The sequence below is a fragment of the Nyctereutes procyonoides genome, unplaced genomic scaffold, assembly GCF_905146905.1.
Source record: "Nyctereutes procyonoides isolate TBG_1078 unplaced genomic scaffold, NYPRO_anot_genome, whole genome shotgun sequence".
Classification (NCBI taxonomy): Eukaryota; Metazoa; Chordata; class Mammalia; order Carnivora; family Canidae; genus Nyctereutes; species Nyctereutes procyonoides.
The window spans coordinates 77,936,310-77,958,131 of record NW_026575146.1 but is presented as its reverse complement, the minus strand read 5'-3'; the positions used below and the strand labels follow the sequence as shown (position 1 = coordinate 77,958,131).

Below are 21,822 nucleotides of genomic sequence, written 5' to 3'. Positions count from 1 at the left end.
TCAGGACACCAAAAGGCTGTGAAGGGGTCCCACCCAGGATGTGTTCTTGCTCTTGGCTGTTCCTCTAGCTCCTCTTCCTGTGTTCAGGAGGGCCCCATTTTCTGTGCACATTTATAAATCCGATGCACATTTATAAGCTCTGGGAGTGTCTATAGCCTTGGTCCCTGAGCAGTGTGAGGACTACTAAGGGCTCTCATGGTTTGGCCTCTGCCCTGGTGTTCTGGTGAGCACGGTCCCACCTTTCTACATCACTCAGCCTGCCAACTATACTGGGGGAGTAGAGACAGGGACTTGGCTAACTAGGAGGTAACATCTCCCTCTCTGATCCACGAGCAGAGACCCAGGGTTTCAGGTGAATATCTTTTTTTCCTCTCCTCCTCCCCCTCCCCCTCCCCATCCTCCTCCCCATCCTCCTCCTCCTCCTCCTCCTCCTCCTCCTCCTCCTCCTCCTCCTTCTTCTTCTTCTTCTTCTTCTTCTTCTTCTTCTTCTTCTTCTTCTTCTTCTTCTTCTTCAGATTTTACTTACTTATTCATGAGAGACACAGAAAGAGAGAGGCAGAGACACGGGCAGAGGGAGAAGCAGGTTCCATGCAGGAAGCCTGATGCGGGACTGGATCCTGGGACTCTGGGATCATGCCCTGAGCCAAAGGCAGATGCTCAACCCCTGAGCCACTGAGGCATCCCATTCTTCTTCTTTTTCTTCTTCCTTTTACTTTATTCTTTTTTAAAAAGTAAACTCTGTGGCACACATTGGGCTCAAACTCATGACCTCAAGATCAAGAGTTGCATGCTCTACTGACGGAGTCAGCCCGGTTTCCCTGGGTAAATTTCTGCTAATTGCCATTCACAAAAAAAGGGCAAAAGAGGGGAAGATTCTTCTTTATTCAGATCCTCTCACCATGTCCATGGTGAGTCAGGAGTAAGGACACTTTCCCTGGGAACCTCTGCTTCCTGGGAGATGCAGGCCTTTGTCTGATTCAGGCCAGCCTGTGGATCTCCAGAGAACAGGAGGTACCCAAACCTGGGTCCATGTCCCTGAATATCCTTAAGTCTTAGCACTGGTTCTCTGGCTCAGGCTGCGACCCCTGACACCACCTAGGGTCTGGGGTCATAGGAAGGCTCCTGGAAGGAACAGTTCCCAGGGGGAAAATAAGAAGCTACTTCTGCTTTGTGGTTGATTCTGCAGTAAATGCTTGTGTCAGGGTGTTGTAATTCCTGTAAAACAAGAAGAGGCCTCTGAGCCCCTGTAACCTTCTGTGAACATAACCTTCTTGTGTGACTTTCAGGTTCCAGGCCCACCTGGGCTGCTCTCTGGGAGCAAGGCCATGTGGCAGGTTTCTGACCCAGGTTCCTTCTTCCCCCCACTACCCCTTGTTACCCTTTGCTCTGTTGTTTCCTGAACTTAAGAACAGCCAGGGCAGTCTTGGGGCAGATCTTTGGCCCCTTTGGGCTTCAGGGACCAGAACATTCAATTGCCCACACTCACCTGGTAGATAGGAATTGCTGCTGTGGGGCTGGGCAGGGAGTCCTAAACAGGAGAGAATGGGTGTTGGTAGCAGAGAGAGAGGGTCATTTCTCTACAGGAGTGACCAGTTCTACCACTCGAGCAGCCTTCTCCATGCCTGTTGACCCATGCCCCTGTCCCAGACCACTCCCCACTGCACTCCATGCACCATTCCTGTTAGCCCAGCACATCTGGCTGATGCCTCTGAGGCCCACCCAGCCCATGGCTGGAATCCAGGCTTCAACTTTGGCTATCTCAGGGGAACAAGAAATCTCAGGACAAGGTGTGGCCAGATCCTGCCCCAGAAGTTGGTACATTCCTGGCCAGAATGGGACTTGCCGTGTCCTGGTTAGTCTAGGGGAGGCAGGGTCTGCAAATGAAGCTAAATTGGTTGCTGGTCCTACCTTAAGCCGACACACCCTGGATCCCAGTGAAAAGAGTAGGAGAAGGAGTGAACTTACCGGGTATGTGCACCTGCTGGCTGCACCATGGCCTGGGGGCAGAGACAGAGGTCAACACCCAGAGTTGTAAAGAAGCTTGGGCCTACCATCCCAGGCAGGGACAGGTCCTGAGCTCTCAGGGTCCAGGGAAGAAGAAGCACCTCCCAGGGAGAGACCCATGGGCCATTTAGAGCACAGTGAGTGCCAGGTTATGACCCATGGTCCAAACTCCAGAAGTCAGGGAATATGGACAGTGGAGTTCGCCTGTGGTGAAGCCCCAGAGAAAGGGTCAGAAACCCCATGGGGTGACTCCAGGAGTGGACACTGTGGGGCGGGACTATAGAGCTCCTAGACACGCCTGGGCTGAAGAGATACTCACCGGGGGTGGATGCTGGGCTCCGGAGTTCTTTGAGATCACTGACCCTAAGAAAGATCAGGCTTAAGTGTGAAGGATGCAGGGCGAGGTCAGAATTTTGTTGTTATAGCTGGGGACAAGGAAGACTGTCAATCAGGCAGGAGTTACAGAATTCCTCTTTCCACTGCTGCTGTTTAGCAGAGCAAAGGCCCAGGAGAGGGGATAAGGAGGGAGTTGGAGCAAGTCTGTCCTGGGCCCAGATGGGAAGCCTTAGAGGTTGATGGAATCTAGGAGAACGTGTCCTGAAAAGCGATGGACCACCCAGGAAAGATATAAAACATGAGGATTTGAATGTGTAGAAGGAGCAAGGCTGCAGCATCATGTTCAGGACATGTTGAGAACTCTGGGGATGCTGAATCCCTGAATGTGGGGCCCCTGCTATGTCATTGCATTGCCCCCTCAGGTCAGGAGATGCAGTATATGACAATGACCCGTCCTCTATCTCCATCTGCCTGGAAGAGGCATAAAGTACATCCCAGGATCTTCCCTAGGTGATCCCAGGTTCTCTGGTCTCACACAAGTGAGTGTGGTGCTGTCGTGGTTCCTGCATTTGCCATTTTGAGGGATGACCTCACGTGGCCTGTCAGGTTCTTCCACTCTGCTGTGTGAGCTTCCCCAGGACCTCCCTTACATCCTGAGGCTGAAAATCCCCCTCACGGGACTCGGGGACTTAAATAAACCATGAGAAATGCCCTTTATTGAGCCCTTACTCCTGTCAGCACTGCTGTAGATTTTCCAAGTGAACCAGGACCACCCTGAGGAGCTGTTCCCCAATTGTGTCTAATTTACAACCAACGAGCCTGTGAAGGAAGCACCCAGGTCTGCAGCTGGTGAGGAAGGAGCCAGATGGAATGAGAGGGAAAATCCAGGGGACAGTTGGGAGGCCTGGAAGAGCCACCCAGAATCCTAGGTCAGGACTGGCTCTCCCTCCTGCCTGGAAGTCAGCTGTGGGACAGGATCATCTGTGATAAATGCCATCATACCTTCGACTCCTTGTGCGGAGCAGGAGACACCCCAGGGCAGCCACGAGTGCTAGTCCGAGCAGAACCCCGAGTGCAATGCCTATAATGGACCTCACAGAGTGGCCTACGGTGCTTCTTTCATCTGAAATAAGTAGAAAAGGGAATTGAAGGTGTGTGAAGTCAAATCATGGGACACCAGGAGGGGCCAAGAGGGAAGGCCCTGCTTATGGAGGAAGTCAAGGCTTCTGAGTCCTGGGTGGTTGTCACCACAGAGTCCTCACCCCCACCTGCTGCATCAGGTCTCTTTCTCACAGTGAAACCGTGAACGTGCTCTAATTCTCATGTTGTCCCACCACCATCACTACCATTCTGTTCATCTTCCTCTCACAAAAAGCCCCTTTCCCTGTGTCTTCCCTTTCATCGTCATTGAAGTTCTTACAGGGAGACCCTTACCTGTCCAATTAATGCTGATTAAAGAGATGACATAAGCTGATGACACTGAGGTCAGCTCTGTGCAAAGCACATGGGATATGATTTCTGTTTATCTTATCTGCTGCTTCTCTGCCCTTGAGGGTGTAATCCCCACTCTGCAAAACGAGCATCTAACTGTTAAAAGGGCTTAACTAAATCAGTGAAGATCACAGACCTGGAACGTGATAAGATAACAGTGAATCCCAATTTTATGTGATATTACCGCTAGTAACCAAAAGGTTAATGAAAAAAAAAAAACACAATAGCTGCTAAATTTGACTGAGCCCCAAATTTGTGTATGAAGCTGTCTTAGGATTTTGTCTCATGAGCTCATATTAACAACCCTTACAACAGCCTTAAGATCCGGCTGTTGTTTCCAGTTTTATAGATGAGAACACTCAGGCTCAGGAGGTTGAGTGTCTTGCCCAAGGTGCAATAGCTGGTACATATCAGAATGAAGATACTACAAGATAATTCTAATTCTGGTGATCTTATCTACAATGTCCTACAGGCCTCTACCTCCTCCAGGCCTTATCCATTTCACAATCCATTCCAGGAAAATATACAGGAAGGAAGGTGGACGAGTTGAAGTTCACTCACAGCTCACAGTCACACTGAAGGGGTCACTTTAGCTGGAACTGACCAGGTTGGAGACCTCACACTCGTATTTCCCGGCATCCTCCTTCCTGACAGGGTCTATGGTGAGGGTGCTCTTGATCTGGAACAGCTCCATCCTCTCTATGAGCTTTAGATTCTGCCCATTGAAGAACCACTGGATGGAACCTCAGTGTTATTTGTGGAGCAGATCAGGACCACAGAGTTTTTATGTTCTATGACTGGTGTTTCTGGCCTGGGTAGAGGGCTGGTCCACTGGCTCTGTGGACATACAGAGTTAACAGAAGGAGAGTGGGCCTGGGGCCTAGGTCTATGCTCTTTCCTCTGAGATCTTGGCCAACCTAAGGTCCCAGTGAGCTATGTAATGGTGACTCAGGGAATGGCCCTGCTATCTGCAGAAGGATGAGTGTCTTTGTTCAGGTGTTGAATGTAAGGAGAGGGCTATACCTACCCTCTGGCCCTCAGTTTCATGTCTGCTCTGATTGGACGTCTCTGTAGTATCAGCTCCAGGAACCTCTTCTAAGTCTACGTGTCCATAGACTTGTGGCATTTTCCCCCATGGATTATTTTCTTCAATTTTCGTGACTTTAAAGATTGGGCCTGTTTCCTTATACACCTTTTGATGGGGGAGGAAAACTCACAATGCTTCCCTCTCTGTATTCAAGGCAGCTTTATGGAAAATAGGGAAGGAAATTTCCTATGGAATGAAACAGTCTTCATAGCCTATGAATCAAAAAGTTTTTGATCTACAGGATTTCTCACTCTGAAGCTTTTCCACTTCCAGATCTGTGGATTGACTCTCATGGTGCAAACCTCCTGTAGAGAAGTGGTTCCTGTGTACAGAATACTGGCACCACCAGGAATAGAAGAAACTACTGCATCATAATAAAGGTATATATGAAATGCCTGTAGCTAGCCTCATACACTCCATGATGAAACACTGAAAGTGGGGGATCCCTGGGGGGTGCAGCCGTTTGGCGCCTGCCTTTAGCCCAGGGCGCGATCCTGGAGACCCGGGATCAAGTCCCACGTCGGGCTCCCGGTGCATGAAGCCTGCTTCTCCCTCTGCCTGTGTCTCTGCCTCTCTCTCTCTCTGTGTGTGACTATCATAAATTAAAAAAAAACACTGAAAGTGTTTCTTCTAATATTAGATAGAAGATAAATATGCCATTTAAACAAGCTGTAATCAATAGAGTTCAGAAACCCAAGTCAAAATAATTAGGAGGGGAAAAACCAGAATGCAATCAAATTGGAAAGGAAGAAGTACAATTATGTCTGTTTGCAGATGGCATGACATTATATGTCCAAAGCCATAAGGATCACCCTGAAAAGTGTGAAACTCATAAACAATTTCAACAAATTTGCAGGATCCAAAATCAACACACAAAATTACTCTGTTGTTAACACTAACAAGAAACTACCCCCAAAAGAAATGAACAGAAATGTCTGTTCATGTGTTTTTCACATTTCTTGACTGGATTCTTTGTTTTTTGGTTCTTGAGTTTGAGAAGTTCTTTGTCAATCTTGGATACTAGCCCTTTATCTGATGTGCTATTTGCCAATACCTTCTCCCATTCTGTAGGGACTTTGTTGGGTTTTGTCAACTGTTTCCTTTGCTGTGCAAAGTTTTGTATCTCAATGAAGTCCCAATAGTTCCTTTTTCCTTTTGTATCCATTGCCTCTGGAGATGCGTCTATCAGGAAGTTGCTGTGGCTAAGGTCGAAGAGGTATATCCTGCGTTCTCCTCCAGGAATTTGAAGGATTCCTGTCTCACAATTGAGTCTTTCATCCATTTTGAGTTTATCTTTGTGTATGGTATAGATAATGGTCCAGTTTTGTTTTTCTACATGTGACTGTCCAATTTTCCCAACACCATTCCTTGAGGAGACTGTCTTTTTTCCGTTGGATATTCATAAACAGACATTTCTCCAAAGAAGCCATACAAATAGCCAACAGAGACATGAAAAAATGCTCCACATCACTTGGCATCATGGAAATACAATTAAAAACCACAATGAGATAACACCTCACACCAGCCATAATGGTTAAACTAACAAGTCAGGGAACAGCAAATGTTGGTGAGGATGCAGAGAAAGGGAAAGACTTGTACACTGTTGCCACTGTTGCTGGGGATGCAGGCTGGTACAGGCACTCTGGAAAATAGTATGGAGATTCCTCAAGAAGTTAAAGATAGAGATATCTCATGACATACCAGTGCACTGCTAGTTATTTCCCTGAAGGACATTAATGTTGTGATCTGAAGGGGAACCTGCACTCCAGTGTTTATAGTAACAATGTACAGAATAGCCCAACTGTGGAAAGAGCCCAGATGTCCATTGGCAAATGAATGCATAAAGAAGGTATTGGCAAATAGCATATGTGTGTGTGTGTGTGTGTGTGTGTGTATACTCACCCTGGTGGAAAGCAGGTGCCCAACTGCTGAGACACTCAGGTGTCCCTGTGTAGAGTATTCTCCATGCTATACCTCATTTCAGAATCTCAATACCTTGGGGTACACTGGGTGGCTCAGCGGTTGGGCGCCTGTCTTTGGCCCAGGGCATGATCCTGGAGTCCCAGGAAGGAGTCCCGCATCGGGCTCCCTACATTGAGTCTGCTTCTCCCTCTGCCTGTGTCTCTACCTCTCTCTGTGTGTCTCTCATGAATAAATAAGTAAGTAAATAAATAAATAAAATAATTTTAACAAATACATAAATAAAATAAGATGAAATCAAACAGGGATACGAACCAAAAGAGGCTCTTTGCTCTAGGAAACAAACATGGATATAGCGGAAATAGGGGGCAGACGGGGTAACAGGGTATGGGTATTAAGGAGGGCACGTGATGTAATAAGCGCTGGGTATTATATTCAACTGACAAATTACTGAACTCTACGTCTGAAACTAATGATACATTATATATGAGTTAATTAAATTTAAATAAAGTAAGCTTAAAAAAGCAAATTAAGAAAACAATTCCATTTACAATAATGTGGAGGTGGTTTCTAACACCGATATTCTGGGACACAGCATCAGAGGAGGCCCTGGGGATGTGTCCTCTTCCCAGGAGAAGTTCAAAGTGAGATATATTAACCATGAACTGGTCAAGGCATCCTTATCACTTGCAGGACAGGGATCCCAATTTTAGTCAGAATAGGGCCAACTGGGTTGTAGACTGAGCTAGGGGAAGGGACAGCTCCCCCAAAACTCATGTTTCAGGGGAACCACTTTGGGATGGGGTGGTGGTGAAGTCAGAAGACTCAGGAGAATGCCTCGCTTGGGACAAGAGAGATTCTGTGGAGAGGAAAGGATGTGAGCAGAACGACCCTCCCTGTGGCTCCTGGGGGGCCTGGGAATGACCTGTTAAGTGTGGGCCTGCCTCATTGGGCTCCCTGCCCAGCATGGAGTCAGGTTCTATCTCTCCCTTTGCCCTTTCCCACTCTCTTACAATTAAATAAATAAATACGTACATACATACATAAATAAAAAATATATATATATTTTTATCACAATCAGTTTTGTTTTTTTAATAATATATTTATTTTTTATTGGTGTTCAATTTGCCAACATACAGAATAACACCCAGTGCTCATCCCGTCAAGTGCCCCCCTCAGGATTTTTAAAAAGATCTTTTTAAAAAGATTGTATTTATTTATTCATCAGAGACACAGACAATAGACAGAGACATAGGCAGAGAGAACCAGGCTCCATGTGGGGAGCCCAATATGGGACTCGGCCCAGGAAACCAGGATTTTGACCTGAGCCAAAGGCAGAACCTCAATCATTAAGCCACCCAGGCATCTCTACAGAAATAAAATCTTAAAAAGAAATCAATAAACAATGGGCAAAAATCTTGAAGAGACATTTCTCCAAAGATATATAGTGACCAACAAGCTTCTGAGGAAATTCTCAATGTCATGAATCATTAGAAGGCAAATCAAACAACAGATTTCTTTAAGGGAGAAATTCGGATGGAGAACCCTGGGGTCCTTGAAACCCCCGTCCCTTCCAAGAGGAAGCTCCAGATGTCACCAGTACAAGTAATGTTGGTGGGTGAGGTTCATTTCCTGTTCCCAAATAGCCTGTTTCAGCCTCCTATGGCAGGTCATGGGGTCCCTGAGTTTCTAAGGAGACCATAATGGAGAAGAGGCTCAAAGCTCCAGGGATTATCAGGAGTTGAGGTGCCAAGGTGGGAGAGGAAGGGCTGGGCAGGGATGGAAAGATGAGTTAGGAGGCAACTGTGTGGGAGGGGGCAGATCAAGGATTCAAGACGGCCAAAAGTCTAAGATGTGACATGAAAAATAGAATGAAAGAATAAAAGAAATTTTAAAAAAAGAAGGAAATAAGGAAAGAAAATGAAGAAAAGAGAGCTCCTGGGTGGCTCAATACCTAGAGCATGAAATTCTTGTCTCAGAATGGTGGGCTCAGGCCCCACATAGAGTTTACTTTAAGAAACTAAAAATAGAGATTCCTGGGTGGCTCAGTTGTTGAAGCGTACAAGTCTTCATCTCAGATCGGGTCTTGATCTCACGCTTTTCTACTCACCTCCTATGTTGGACATTATGCTTGCATAGCGCTGATTTAAAATACCTTTTGAAGCAAATGTTGGGTATTTGTCGTTTCCAACAGCTGAGTAATATTCCATTGTATACATAAACCACATCTTCTTTATCCATTCGTCTTTCAATGGACAGCGAGGCTCCTGCCAGAGTTTTGGCTATTGTGGACATTGCTGCTATACACATCGGAGTGCAGGTGTCCCCGCGTTTCATTGCATCTGAATCTTTGGGGTAAATCCCCAGCAGTGCAATTGCTGGGTCGTAGGGCAGGTCTATTTTTAACTCTTTGAGGAACCTCCTTTCCAGAGTGGCTGCACCAGTTCACATTCCCACCAACAGTGTAAGAGGGTTCCCTTTTCTCCGCATCCTCTCCAACATTTCTGGTTTCCTGCCTTGTTAATTTTCCCCATTCTCACTGGTGTGAGGTGGTATCTCATTGTGGTTTTGATTTGTATTTCCCTGATGGCAAGTGATGCAGAGCATTTTCTCATGTGCGTGTTGGCTGTGTCTATGTCTTCCTCTGTGAGATTTCTGTTCATGTCTTTTGCCCATTTCATGATTGGATTGTTTGTTTCTTTGGTGTTGAGTTTAAGAAGCTCTTTATAGATTTTGGAAACTAGCCCTTTATCTGATACATCATTTGCAAATATCTTCTCCCATTCTGTAGGTTGTCTTTTAGTTTTGTTGACTGTATCCTTTGCTGTGCAAAAGCTTCTTATCTTGATGAAGTCCCAATAGTTCATTTTTGTTGCAAGAAGTTACTGTGGCCAAGTTCCAAAAGGGTGTTGCCTGTGTTCTCCTCTAGGATTTTGATGGAATCTTGTCTCACATTTAGATCTTTCATCCATTTTGAGTTTATCTTTGTGTATGGTGAAAGAGAGTGGTCTAGTTTCAGTCTTCTGCACGTGGATGTCCAATTTTCCCAGCACCATTTATTGAAGAGACTGTCTTTCTTCCAGTGGATATTCTTTCCTCCTTTATCGAATATTAGTTGACCATAAAGTTGAGGGTCCACTTCTGGATTCTCTATTCTGTTCCATTGATCGATGGGTCTGTTTTTGTGCCAGTACCACACTGTCTTGACCACGGCTTTGTAGTACAACCTGAAATCTGGCATTGTGATGCCCCCAGGTATGGTTTTCTTTTCTGAAATTCCCCTGGCTATTCGGGGTCTTTTCTGATTCCACACAAATCTTAAAATAATTTGTTCTAACTCTCTGAAGAAAGTCCACGGTATTTTGATAGGGATTGCATTAAACGTGTAAATTGCCCTGGGTAACATTGACATTTTCACAATATTAATTCTTCCAATCCATGAGCATGGAATATTTTTCCATCTCTTTCTGTCTTCCTCATTTCTTTCAGAAGTGTTCTATAGTTTTTAGGGTATAGATCCTTTACCTCTTTGGTTAGGTTTATTCCTAGGTATCTTATACTTTTGGGTGCAATTGTAAATGGAATTGACTCCTTAATTTCTCTTTCTTCAGGCTCATTGTTAGTATATAGAAATGCCACTGACTTCTGGGCATTGATGTTTATAGCAGCAATGTCCACAATAGCCAAACTGTGGAAGGAGCCTCGGTGTCCATCGAAAGATGAATGGATAAAGAAGATGTGGTGTATGTATACAATGGAATATTACTCAACCATTAGAAATGACAAATACCCACCATTTGCTTCAACGTGCATGGAACTGGAGGGTATTACGCTGGGCAAAATGAGTCAATCGGAGAAAGACAAACATTATATGTTCTCATTCATTTGGGGAATATAAATAATAGTGAAAGGGAATAGAAGGGAAGGGAGAAGAAATGGGTAGGAAATATCAGAAAGGGAGACAGAACATAAAGACTCCTAACTCTGGGAAACGAACTAGGGGAGGTGGAAGGGGAGGAGGGCGGTAGGTGCGGGTGAATGGGTGATGGGTACTGAGGGGGCACTTGACGGGATGAGCACTGGGTGTTATTCTGTATGTTGACAAATTGAACATCAATAAAAAAATAAATTTATTATTAAAAAATGAGTGTTGGGAAAACAGTATGTGCATGCAAAGGAACTGAACCCTTACTTAACACCATAGACAGAAAATTAACTAAAAGTAGATCAGAGACTTACATGTAAGAGTTAGAATAATACAAACTCAGAAAAAAATACAGTGTGAAGCTTCATGACTTTGGATTTGGCAATATTTTCTTGGATATGAAAGGTAAAGCACAGGCAACAAAGGATAAATTGGGATTCAATTAAAAAATAAACTTTTCTACATTAAAGGATACTAAAAACCAAAAAAAAGGACAACCCACAGAATGGGGTGAAATATTTCAATTCATATCTCCCACAGTGGTTTATTTAGTCTCTATAATAGAGAACTACAACTCAACAACAAAAAACCTAATCACAAAAAGACGGAGGACTTGAACAGACATGTCTTCAAAGAAGACATCCAGATGGCCAATAGCCACATGAAAAGATGCTCTATGTCACTCATCATCAGGGAAATGCAGATAAAAACCAAAATGAGATAAGACCTCGTGCCCATTAGGATGGCTGTTATTAAAATAAAACAATTCAAAACGGAAAACAAGTGTCAGTGATGATGTGGAGAAACTGGAAGTTCCTTGCATTTGCCGGTGGGAGTATAAAATGGTGAAATTGATGTGGAAGTGGTTTGGGAGTTCGTCAAAAAAATGAACAAAGAATTATCATTTGATGCAGCATCTCCAGTTCTGAGTCTCTGCTCCAAAGTACTGAAAGCAGAGGTTTAGGCAGATATTTGTACACCCATGTTTCTAGCAGCACTATTTAGCCAAAAGGTGGGAAAAAACCAAAAGTTCAATAAACAGATAAATGATACACAAAGTGTGATACACACACACAGGGGAATATTATTCAGCCTTAAAATGGAATAAAATTCTGATGGGCACTACACCATGGATGAACCCTGAAGACCTTATGCTAAGTGAAGAGATCCAGACTCACATACACAAAACAAATATTGTTATGGTTCCACTTATACAAGGTACTTAGAATAATCACAGCCATAAGAGACAGCAGGTAGGGTGGTGGTTACTGGGCTTACGGGCAAGAGTGTTTAATGGATGGTGGTGATGGTTGCACAAAAATTCGAATATACTAATATTACTGAACTGTATACCTAAAATGGTTAAATTGATAAAACTTACATATATTTTACCACACAAAAAATGGTAATCGAGGAAAAAGGAATCTTGTGTAAGGTCACACAGTAAAAGCCAGACCTAGGTTCAGAAACTAAGTGTATATGATTCAGAGACTCAGGTCTTCACCACACTCCCATTCTGTTTACTGAAATGGTCTCTGGTTTTTTTTTTTATGATAGTCACACAGACAGAGAGAGAGAGGCAGAGACATAGGCAGAGGGAGAAGCAGGCTCCATGCACCGGGAGCCCGACGTGGGATTCGATCCCGGGTCTCCAGGATCGCACCCTGGGCAAAAGGCAGGCGCCAAACCGCTGCACCACCCAGGGATCCCTGGTCTCTGGTTCTATTCTGCTCTCCTGCCCTCTGGGCCTTCTATCATTTGCACATCACTGGTAGAGTTATTTTCCCAGGGAGATGTAACACAGGACAAGGTGTCATTTACCTTCCACATCCAGCCTGACAGCGTCACTTTTGCGGAAACTGACCGGATTGGAGACCTCACACTTGTATTTCCCGGCATCCTCCTTCCTGACAGGGTCTATGGTGAGGGTGCTGTTGTCCTGGGACAGCTTCATCCTATCCGTGAGCATTAGAATGTGGTCATTGAAGAACCACTGGATAGAGACCCCGGTGTTACTTGAGGAGCAGGTCAGGAACACAGAGTCATCTTCTGTGACTGTGGTGCTGCTGCCAGTGAGAAGGGGTTGGGACACTGGCTCTGTGGAGAAACAGAGGAGGTGACAGCATGAGAGTGAGCCTGCGGCCCAGGGACCCAGGAAGCTCTGTCAAGGTGCCCCTTAGGATGGCCCTGCCTCCTGTAGGTTGAGTGTCTTTGTTCAGGTGACGATCTATAAGGAGAGGGCTGTCCCTCCCCCTCTGGCCCTCCGTCATGTGTCTGCTCCCCCAGGACATCTCTGTAGTATCAGGACGGGGAACTTTCTAAATCCCCGTGTGCAGCATCCTCATCATCAGGGGGAATTTTATAGCCAGTGGCTTCCTGGGACCATTTCCTGAGATTTCTGAAAAGATCAGTCCCCCTCTCTAGTATGGTAGCTTTACATAGACAGGGAAGGCATTTCTCTTTTGTGAAATAATCTAGGCACTGGGTGTTATTCTGTATGTTGCCAAATTGAACACCAATAAAAAATAAATTTATTATTAAAAAAATAAAATAAATTTTTATTAAGCATAAAAATGGGTCAATGACATAATATATATTATTTTCTATTGTAGTATAAAAGTTAATATATTGTGGGATCACATTTGTCTTTTTAATATTAAGTTCCATACGGTATGAATTATATATACATATATTGTTCAGTTCTATTATTAGTTTAAAAATTAACAAAATGCCTTTCAATGTTTCTAACATGTCATAGTATTGTCACTTAATTTTGTTTCTCATTAGTTATATTCAACAACAATCAATTATTAGCTATAATTCTTTAAAAAATAAAAGAAAATATGTAAATGAATGAGATATAACACCTATAAAGTGTGAGTTTGAACACCTACTGCTTATGCCAATGGTAACTGCAGGTTGTGCAACCACTATATTATTGTCTGATTACAGCTGTAACAAATTACCATAAACTTATGTCTTAAAACAAAACAAAACAAAAAAACAAACAAAAAAACCCCCCAAAAAAAGAAAGAAAGAAAGAAAGAAAGAAAGAAAGAAAGAAAGAAAGAAAATGAGAACAGCCCAGCCAGTCTTTCTGAGCTTAGGTGTTGGAGAAGCTCCAATCTAAAGGGTTTCTCAGTATGAATAAGACTTTTACTTCCTGCCTGTGGATCGACTATTACAGGGAGAAAATCTTTAGAGTAGTGGTCACAGTTTTCACAGAAGGCTGGTACTCTTAGCTGTGGGCATAAATATGTACTTTGGCACTGCTCCTTCTGTGCCATGAAGGGACGTCATGGGGGCATCTACCTATATTGCAGTTGGGCACCATTATGCAGTGTTCTCCTCAGTGGTGGATCACGTGCTGGGGTCACACAGTGTTAGGAAACTGGGAGACTGCAGAGCCAGGACACAGTAGAGGGGCTGCATCAGGGCTCACTCTTTCTTGTTTCATGACCCAAGGGGCCATGAATCAGCAAGGGGAGGAAGTGCCTGCAGACATGTAATGGAAGTGTTGAGAGACAGTCCTGGGATTTGCTTGTGGCATCAAAATGGGAAAGAACATCTTCTAGGCTCTTTTCTGAAAAGCACACAGACCTTCACCACAGTGCTCAGTGCAGATGCTCCAGGGATGCACTTACCAGAGACTGTGATAGTCTTGACTGTGGTCTTATTGAGGCGGGTGCCATTGTTATAGACAAGGCAGGTATAGGATCCACTATTATTCGCAGTGATGTTGGAGATGAAGAGCTCCTGTGTGGATGGCTGAGGCCTCCCATTGATAAGCCAAGAATATTGTGCAGGTGGGTTAGAGGCTGTGCGGCAGGAGAGACTGAGGTTTGCCCCTAGACGGTAATAGGAGTCTGGGGGGGAAATGGTGGGTGTGCCATCTGGAGCAAACAGAATAAAGCCACAGGTGATGTAATCCCAGGGAAGGGGAAGCTCCCTGTCTGTATCAGGACCACAGTGTCCCTCTGATCTTCATCCCAACCTTGTTTTAAAAAGTTCAACCAGGGGAGCCTGGGTGGCTCAGTGGGTTAAAAGTCTGCCTTTGGTTCAGAGAGTGATCCTGGTGTTCCATGATTGAGTCCCAAAGTAGGCTTCCTGCATGGAGCCTGCTTCTCCCTCTGCCAATGTGTCTGTCTCTCTATGTCTCTCATGAATAAATAAAGCAAATCTTAAAATATAGTCTTCCTTCAGCTCGGGTCATGATCCCAGGGTCCTGGGATCCAGCCAGATACGGGACTCCCTGTTCAGCAAGAGGTCCCCCTCTCCCTCTACCCTTTCCCAATGCTTACATTCTGTCTCTCTCCCAAACAAATAAAATCTTTAAAACAATTTTAAAAAGTCCCACCAGAAGCCCGCTGTGTTCACTGAGCCTCGGTCTGATACATGGAGCTATTTCCCCTCCCAGGCTGTTGACCCTCCCAGGGAGGAGCAGCCCACCACCTCCTAGTCTTGGTTGGGCTAGGGCTGCTCAGGTTTGCCAGGCACAGGAGTCATGGCCAGGCTGGGCGTCCAGCTGAGGGTCATGGACGTGGGCCCCAGAAGGAGGGATGTGGCTTGGCCTCTGGCTGTGTGGACTTGAGCTGGCAGCTGGGCCAGGTAGGAACAGAAGTCACTCACAGAGAACATTCAGGGTGAATGGGTCACTACGATCAGCACTCACTGAGTTCCAAGTTTCACACTCATAGGGTCCTGTGTCATTCCTTGTGACACCATGTACAGTGAGAGTCCTGTTGTCCAGGGACAGCTCCAGCCTGGGACTGTCCGGGAGGCTCTTACTGTTTACTGACCACAGGCAGCTTGTGCTCTGAGTCTGAGCTTCACACATTAACACTACAGAATCCACATTCTCCACAGGGCTGGAGTTGTTGCTTGTGATGCTGGGTTTGTGTAACTCTGCTGTGCAGACAACAGAGAGAACATTGCCCTGTGTGGTACCTGTGATTCCTCTGTAGTATCTTTTATTTATTTATTTATTTATTTATTTATTTATTTATTTATTTATTTATGATAGTCACAGAGAGAGAGAGAGAGAGGCAGAGACACAGGCAGAGGGAGAAGCAGGCTCCATGCACTGGGAGCCCGACGTGGGATTCGATCCCGGGTCTCCAGGATTGCACCCTGGGCCAAAGGCAGGCGCCAAACCGTGGCGCCACCCAGGGATCCCCCTCTGTAGTATCTTTAATCAGAGTTGGCATCTCTCACCTCTCAGCCAACCTGAGTCCTTCAAAGAATAAGGCAGGTATGTATCTCAAGACAAATGTGAGAGGATCTGAGCGCTCAGAGAACACAGGCCCACCGCTCTCCGTCTGAGCAAGCACAGGCTTTCTCAGGTCAAATAAGCATCAGAGTTTGGTTGTGGAAGACACAGAACAGGGAGTCAGAGACCACCCCCCTGGAACAAGGTATTTCGGCAGAAATAATACTCAGTGAAACCAGGTGCAAGCCTGGAGTTCAATGTAGCACTTGGCTATAGGCCACGAAGTAGGGCATCTGCCAGGTGTTCCATGGTGACTGACATGAGACAGTGACTCCACACAGGGTGGAGCAGAGTCAAGGCTAGAAATGATCCAGAAATGAGTGAGGGAGACAGGCATGGCGTGGCTGGCTTTGGCAGAGAACTATGTGCTCCTCCTTCAGTCTTTAAAGTCTCTTTTCCCACTGCAGAGGACACTGAGGATCATTCTTGCCTCTCCTCATATACAACAGGATGTTTTCAAATGCAGAAATGGTGACTGGTAAGGGGCATCTGGGTGGCTCAGTTGGTTAAGTGTCTGCCTTTGGCTCAGGCCATGATCCCAGGGTCCTGGGATGGAGTCCTGCATTAGTCTCCCAGCTCAATGGGGCGTCTGCTTCTCCCACTATTCCTCCTTCCTGCTCATGCTCTCTCTCTCTCTCTCTCTCTCACACACACACACACACAGACACACACACACACACACACCGGTGGGAGGTGGCAGGGTGAGGGTGCGTGTATCTGGCTCCATTGGCCATTTGTAAACACAGTTGTAAGATAGAAATTTAAGAAATTAAATGTTTCCAGATGTGAAAATCAGAATTAATATGTGAAAAAACCAAGACCAGTTTTTGGAGGAGTATCTCTCTAGAGAGAGCACTATATGCTCTGCAGACCAAGTTCTGCAGTCCAACCAGGATCACCATATGATTGAAGGAAGGTGTTATAGTAGGTAAAAATCAGTGACTCCTTGAGTAGAGAAAGATGTGAATCCTATTAAGAAACAGGATTGACTGGGGGAAAGTCTGAGGTGCCTCTGTTATCATATAAAGGGAGGAGTGATCCCAAGTTAGTAGAAATGCATTATGTTAGCAAATTTAGGAAAGAAAGTCCCTGCCAGCAATTTCTATAGACAGGACAAATGGGATGAAACCAGGTGCTTGCATGTGGCTTTCATTTGACCTCAGGAAACACAAGTTTGATCAAATGTATCCCAATAAGGCAGCATCTAGGTGAAGGACAGTGACTGGTGGATCTCACCATGTGAGAGGATCCCACCCTATGGTAAAGGGGTCCTCAGGAGCACCCGTGTGTGTGTGTGTGTGTGTGTGTGTGTGTGTGTGTGTGTGTGTGTGTGTGTAAATAGGCAGTAAAGCAGTGGTGCGGGGTGTGGCCACGCCCACAGTGGGAAGTCTGGGGAACCACTGGGAAGAAAAGCTTCACCAGGAGGAGGGTAGGAGTCAGGAGTTAAAGGCATGAAATGAGCCCATGAGCCTTTGATGACTGCAGACCTGCCCCTACTGCCTTTGACTCCCTGGTTGAGTCACGTGGAGAGTAGATCAAAGGACGACATGTCCCTGTCAGGTGTGTTCCACTTGTTAGTGTCACGGAGGGAAAGAGCCCTGGATGAGGGCACAGTGAAAGCTCATTCTCCTGGTGACCTGGGCAAGCTGGCTCCTCACAGATCCTGGCAGAAGCTGCTGCTCTGATTTCTGTGTCCTCCAGGCAGTAGCCTGGGAGGGTGGGCCTGGCCACAGGGCTTAGCAGAAGAATCCAGGGAAGGCTTAAGGGCTGAGGGAGCTGCACAGAGCAGGACTAGTCCCAGCTGAAGAGGAGGAGGAGGAGGAGGAAGATGAGGGACTTGGAAGGAGCAGGGAGCCAGAAATGTCCCAGGCTGTGAGCGGGGGGCGGGGCGGGGGGGTTTACAAGTGACTTCAAAGACTCCAGGCAGGAAGAACCCACAGCTGACCCAGGGGCAGGCGCCAGGGCAGCCCTGCAAAACCTCCCACGGCCAAGCAACACCACAGGCATCAGGAGACTCTTCTCTGGGAGTGGCCTCAGGGGCTGGTGGTCAGAGGGACAGAACATGGCTCTCAGCCTCTGGATGGACAGGGACCAGGTATGGCCAGGACCTCCTAGGACTCTGCATACAGGGTCCAGATATGAAGAGACTGAATTATTCATTCATTCGTTTCCTCCTTCATGAAAGAGCAATTGAGATGTTGGGCCCTGTGCGGGTTCAGGGTACATGGTCAGGAGGAGAGGGCGGAGTCCTTTCCCTTACACGCCCGTGGGGTCACACCAACACATCAGGAAACAGTGAGTCCAGGTCCAGTGCAGGAGCTGAAGATCGGCCACTGAGGGGAGGCCTGGGCATTCCCCGCACTGACTCTGATCGTTGTTGAAGGTAATTTAGTTCTTGAGTAAAACCATGAATTCTCCATTTGCTCTTACTTCCCAGACAAGAAAATCTGCCTTGAGCTGTGGATCCCTAAGAAGAAAGGTCTGATCCACCAGCTGGTCTCAGGGTTCATAGATGCCTAATAAGGCCTCCTGAGTGGAGGAGGAGGAGATGGGGACGTGGCTGTAGACAGACCCTGTGGGAGCATCTTCTCTCCTCTGTTTCTCCTTGGGGGTGCTGACCTTCCTCTGGGGTCTCCTGTCTTCCAGGGCACTCAGACGGTGTCTCAGGGACCTTGCCTATCTCTGCTCTCCGCCCCACCTCTCAGGTGAGGGACCAGGCTCTGCCCCTCCCCAGTAGCTGAGCCCTGGCAGGTGACCCGCTCAGGAACCTCAGGACTCAGGCACCAGGAGATCATTGCTCCCAGTCAGCCTTGCCAGGAAGCCAAAACCCAAGCCTAGCACAGACTCCCCTAGCTTGGTCACAGGAGTCAGAAGCCCTGAAACAGGGTCTAGGCAGCAGCTTTCTGGCCTGAGCTTCTATGTGAGGATTCTAGGAACCCCTCAGGCCTGGCCATGACTGAGCCCCTCAGGGTCTTTCTCAGAGTCATGATTACTGGGAGGAGCACCAGGGGCTGGACTGAATCTGTATCCCTTTGGTGAGTTACACCTGTCAGGCTTGTTCTCTTTGCAGGGAATGTCTGCTGGGCTGGAATCCAGGAGTCAAATTCTGATCTTGGAAATGTGTCTCCACTGTGTGTCCTGCACTAAATGCTTGAACCACTACAGGGACATAATGCAGAGAGGGATGGAGGCCCAGTGCAGGCCTGTGAATCCTGTGTGTGTGAGGTAGAATCCCCCCACCCGACACCAGCGGTGAGAGAGGAATTACTCACGGAACACTCGGAGCTGTCCACGTGCTAGTGCAATTTCAAATTTTCTGTTTATGATTTGTAGGATGTAGGATCCAGTGTCGTTCAGGGTGATGTTCTGGAACAGCAGGGATCCATTGGGGTATATTGTCTCTCTGCCAGTGTATGCAGGCCCCGGGGTAGTGACGTTGGTGTCTATTACATATAATAGAATTCGATGGGCAGGCAATACAGTTTCCCCTTTGAACCAGGCAAGGCTTGCTGTATCCCCAGGCAGATTGAGGACCCGCAGAAGAGTGTCCTTCCCTTCAGCAGCATTGGGAGGCACGGACTCCATAGTGACTTGGGCAGTGGTGGGCGGGTTCCAGAAGGCTAAGAGTGAGACTAGGAGGGAAGAGAGGGGACGGATCAGTGTTTGGACTTCGTGTTGGGATGGAGAGCTGGGGCCCTGGAGATGGAGCAGGTCCTAAACCCCCAGCCTCGGAGTGTGTGTGTGAGTGGGCATGTGTGTCTGGGTGTCTGTGTGTGTCTCCTGTTGGTCAAGGTCAGCTACATGGCCACGCTACTTCTGGGCCTCTGAATTTAATTTCTTCTGATTCAAACCTCTCCCTCAGATGTCTGTGGCTCTCTAGGTGACTGCCCTCAGGTACCTGCTCACACTCAGGGGTCCTTGGGAGAAGCCTGTCCTGACCACCTCCTATGACCACCCTCTGTCTTCACGTCCTGACCTTTCCCTGCTCTGTTCCCTTCAGGGGGCTTGTCCTTACCTGACATGACATTCTAGATGTCTCTGCGGGTCTGTCTTCCTCCCAGAGAAATGAGCTCAGGGAGCAGGGACTGGTCTGCTCTGTGCTGTACCCCGGGGTGGCCCGGCTGCAAATACCCAGGGCTGAGCTTCCCCAGGGCCCTCCGAGTCTGGCGCTTATCGGTCAGGACCCCAGGGTGGTGGCAAGGGCAGGGTTTGGGGTCCCTGGTGTGGTTGCCATCAGGTTGCAAAACTGAGTCCCCGGTGAGGCGGCCCTTGGGTCCCAGCCCCTCACTCCCCACTTGCAGATCCCGAGGCCGTCCCGCCGCTGAGCCGGCTCCCCCGCCCCGCCCGCCGCCCCGTCCCCTGCGGAGCCCCGTCCCGTCCCCCCCCCACCCCGAGGCCCCAGGCCGCCGCTCCCCCGTCCTCCCGCCCCTCCCAGGGGATCGGCCCCCTCACCTGCCAGCAGGAGCTCCTGCCAGGGGCCGCGCCCTGCTCGGGGAGAGGCCGAGGGGGGCTCCATGGTGCCCGCTGCCCGCTCCGTCCGGCCCGGGTGAGAGCAGCTGCCGCCGCGCAGACGCTCGGGCCCCGCGGTCCCGCCCGACAGCTCCGCGTCCTTCCCCCTCCGCGCGGGGCCGCCTCTGGGGGCGGGGCCGGGTCACGTGGGCCGGGCGGGGGCTCGCCGGCCCCTCCCCCCGACCGAGGTCCCGGGTTCCCTTCCTCTGTCCCGGTGGGGGTCCCCGCAGCTGCTGAGGCCTCCCCGTCTCCAGCTGGGATTTCCCGGAAGACGCGAGCGCGCGCACGGGGCCTGCTTGGCACGAGCACGAGCCCGGGGCGTCGGGTCCGGGGCGCGCCCCGCAGCTCGGGGGCGAGGTGCAGGGTCCGCTCCCCCACAGCCCTCCCTCCCCGCCCTGGGGCTTCCCCCTGCAGAGCGGGAGCCCGGGGCCGCCTCCAGAGCGCCTGTCCCGGGACGTCACCCCCACCGGGCCTGGGGATCACCTGGGGAACGTCATCAAGACTGCGGAGGCCCAGGTGACCCCTGGACAGGCTGCTTTAGCAGATGCGCAGCCAGGCTGAGACCCCGGGACGTGGCGCCGGGGCCGCCTCTGCTCTGCGCCCACGCAGGGAGGGTCCGCAGATCCTGTGGAAAAGCAGATCTGACTCCGCAGGTGTGGTGTGGACCCCGGAGCCTGCATCTAACCAGCTCCCAGGGGACGCGGATCCTCCTGGCCCCGGGGGCGCAGGCTTTGAAGAGCCGGGCTGAGGGGGACCCGGTTCCCTGAGAGGGTGACCCTTCTCCCTTCCCTCAGTGGCCTGTGCTGTGTCCTGGCCTTGAGTCTGTGGGCACCACACACACAGCCCAGGGTCCCCAGATCCAGGGGATCGGTTCCCTTTGTAACAGAGAAGCCCAGCCGGGCCCGGGTCTCCCCAGTGATCTCATCTGTCTGGGGAGGATGGACTTCCTCCTGGTAGGAAGGTCACAGAGAGGACTCCGGCGTGAGACAGGGCAGGCTGGGTGATGACTGGTGAGGGTCCAGTGTCCATCCCTGGGTGTCACCTGCCTGGCATAAGCTTCCAGGGACAGAGCCTCAGGACCAGGTGTCTCATTTCAGTCACGAGATAGGAAGGGGGTTTCCCTCGTGTCCAGGGAGGAGAAGATGGTGGTGGCAGATTAGGTGGCTTGAGGTTCTCTGGTCCACAGAGAAGGATTTGAGGAGCCCCTCCCTCTCAGAGTCAGTTGGCTGGACTGTGGCCCAGAGACTGTTCATGTGCTCCTGAGTGTGCCGGCAGCCTGTG

The 21,822-nt window shown here is 48.5% G+C and overlaps 1 protein-coding gene across 2 annotated transcripts; it reads right to left on the bottom strand.

Moving 5' to 3' along the window:
* Window positions 1–881: 881 nt before the first annotated feature.
* LOC129501002 (carcinoembryonic antigen-related cell adhesion molecule 6-like) lies at window positions 882–20,690 on the bottom strand. Of its 2 annotated transcripts, XM_055311977.1 has the most exons (11): window positions 20,485–20,690; window positions 19,305–19,664; window positions 15,393–15,671; window positions 14,408–14,656; window positions 13,451–13,465; window positions 12,585–12,854; window positions 3,343–3,463; window positions 2,324–2,367; window positions 1,966–1,997; window positions 1,487–1,528; window positions 882–1,215 (listed from the first exon to the last, which is right to left on the bottom strand). In XM_055311977.1, exons 1-11 carry the CDS (start codon window positions 20,546–20,548, stop codon window positions 1,096–1,098), a joined length of 1,596 nt encoding a protein of 531 aa, XP_055167952.1. In that variant the 5' UTR covers window positions 20,549–20,690; the 3' UTR covers window positions 882–1,095. The 2 variants fall into 2 exon arrangements, with proteins under 2 accessions (XP_055167952.1, XP_055167953.1); XM_055311978.1 differs by lacking the exons at window positions 13,451–13,465; window positions 14,408–14,656; window positions 15,393–15,671 and having other exon boundaries at window positions 12,585–12,860.
* Between the last annotated feature and the right edge of the window lie 1,132 nt (window positions 20,691–21,822).

What these genes read in the sequence shown, in the direction of transcription:
- LOC129501002 (XM_055311977.1), bottom strand. Translation starts at nt 20,548, where the DNA reads ATGGAGCCCCCCTCGGCCTCTCCCCGAGCAGGGCGCGGCCCCTGGCAG. An exon ending in CTCCGCACAAGGAGTCGAAG is followed by an intron (nt 2,368 to 3,342) that starts GTATGATGGCAT and finishes GATCTTTCTTAG; the next exon opens with GGTCAGTGATCTCAAAGAAC. An exon ending in CCAGCAGGTGCACATACCCG is followed by an intron (nt 1,529 to 1,965) that starts GTAAGTTCACTC and finishes TCTCCTGTTTAG; the next exon opens with GACTCCCTGCCCAGCCCCAC.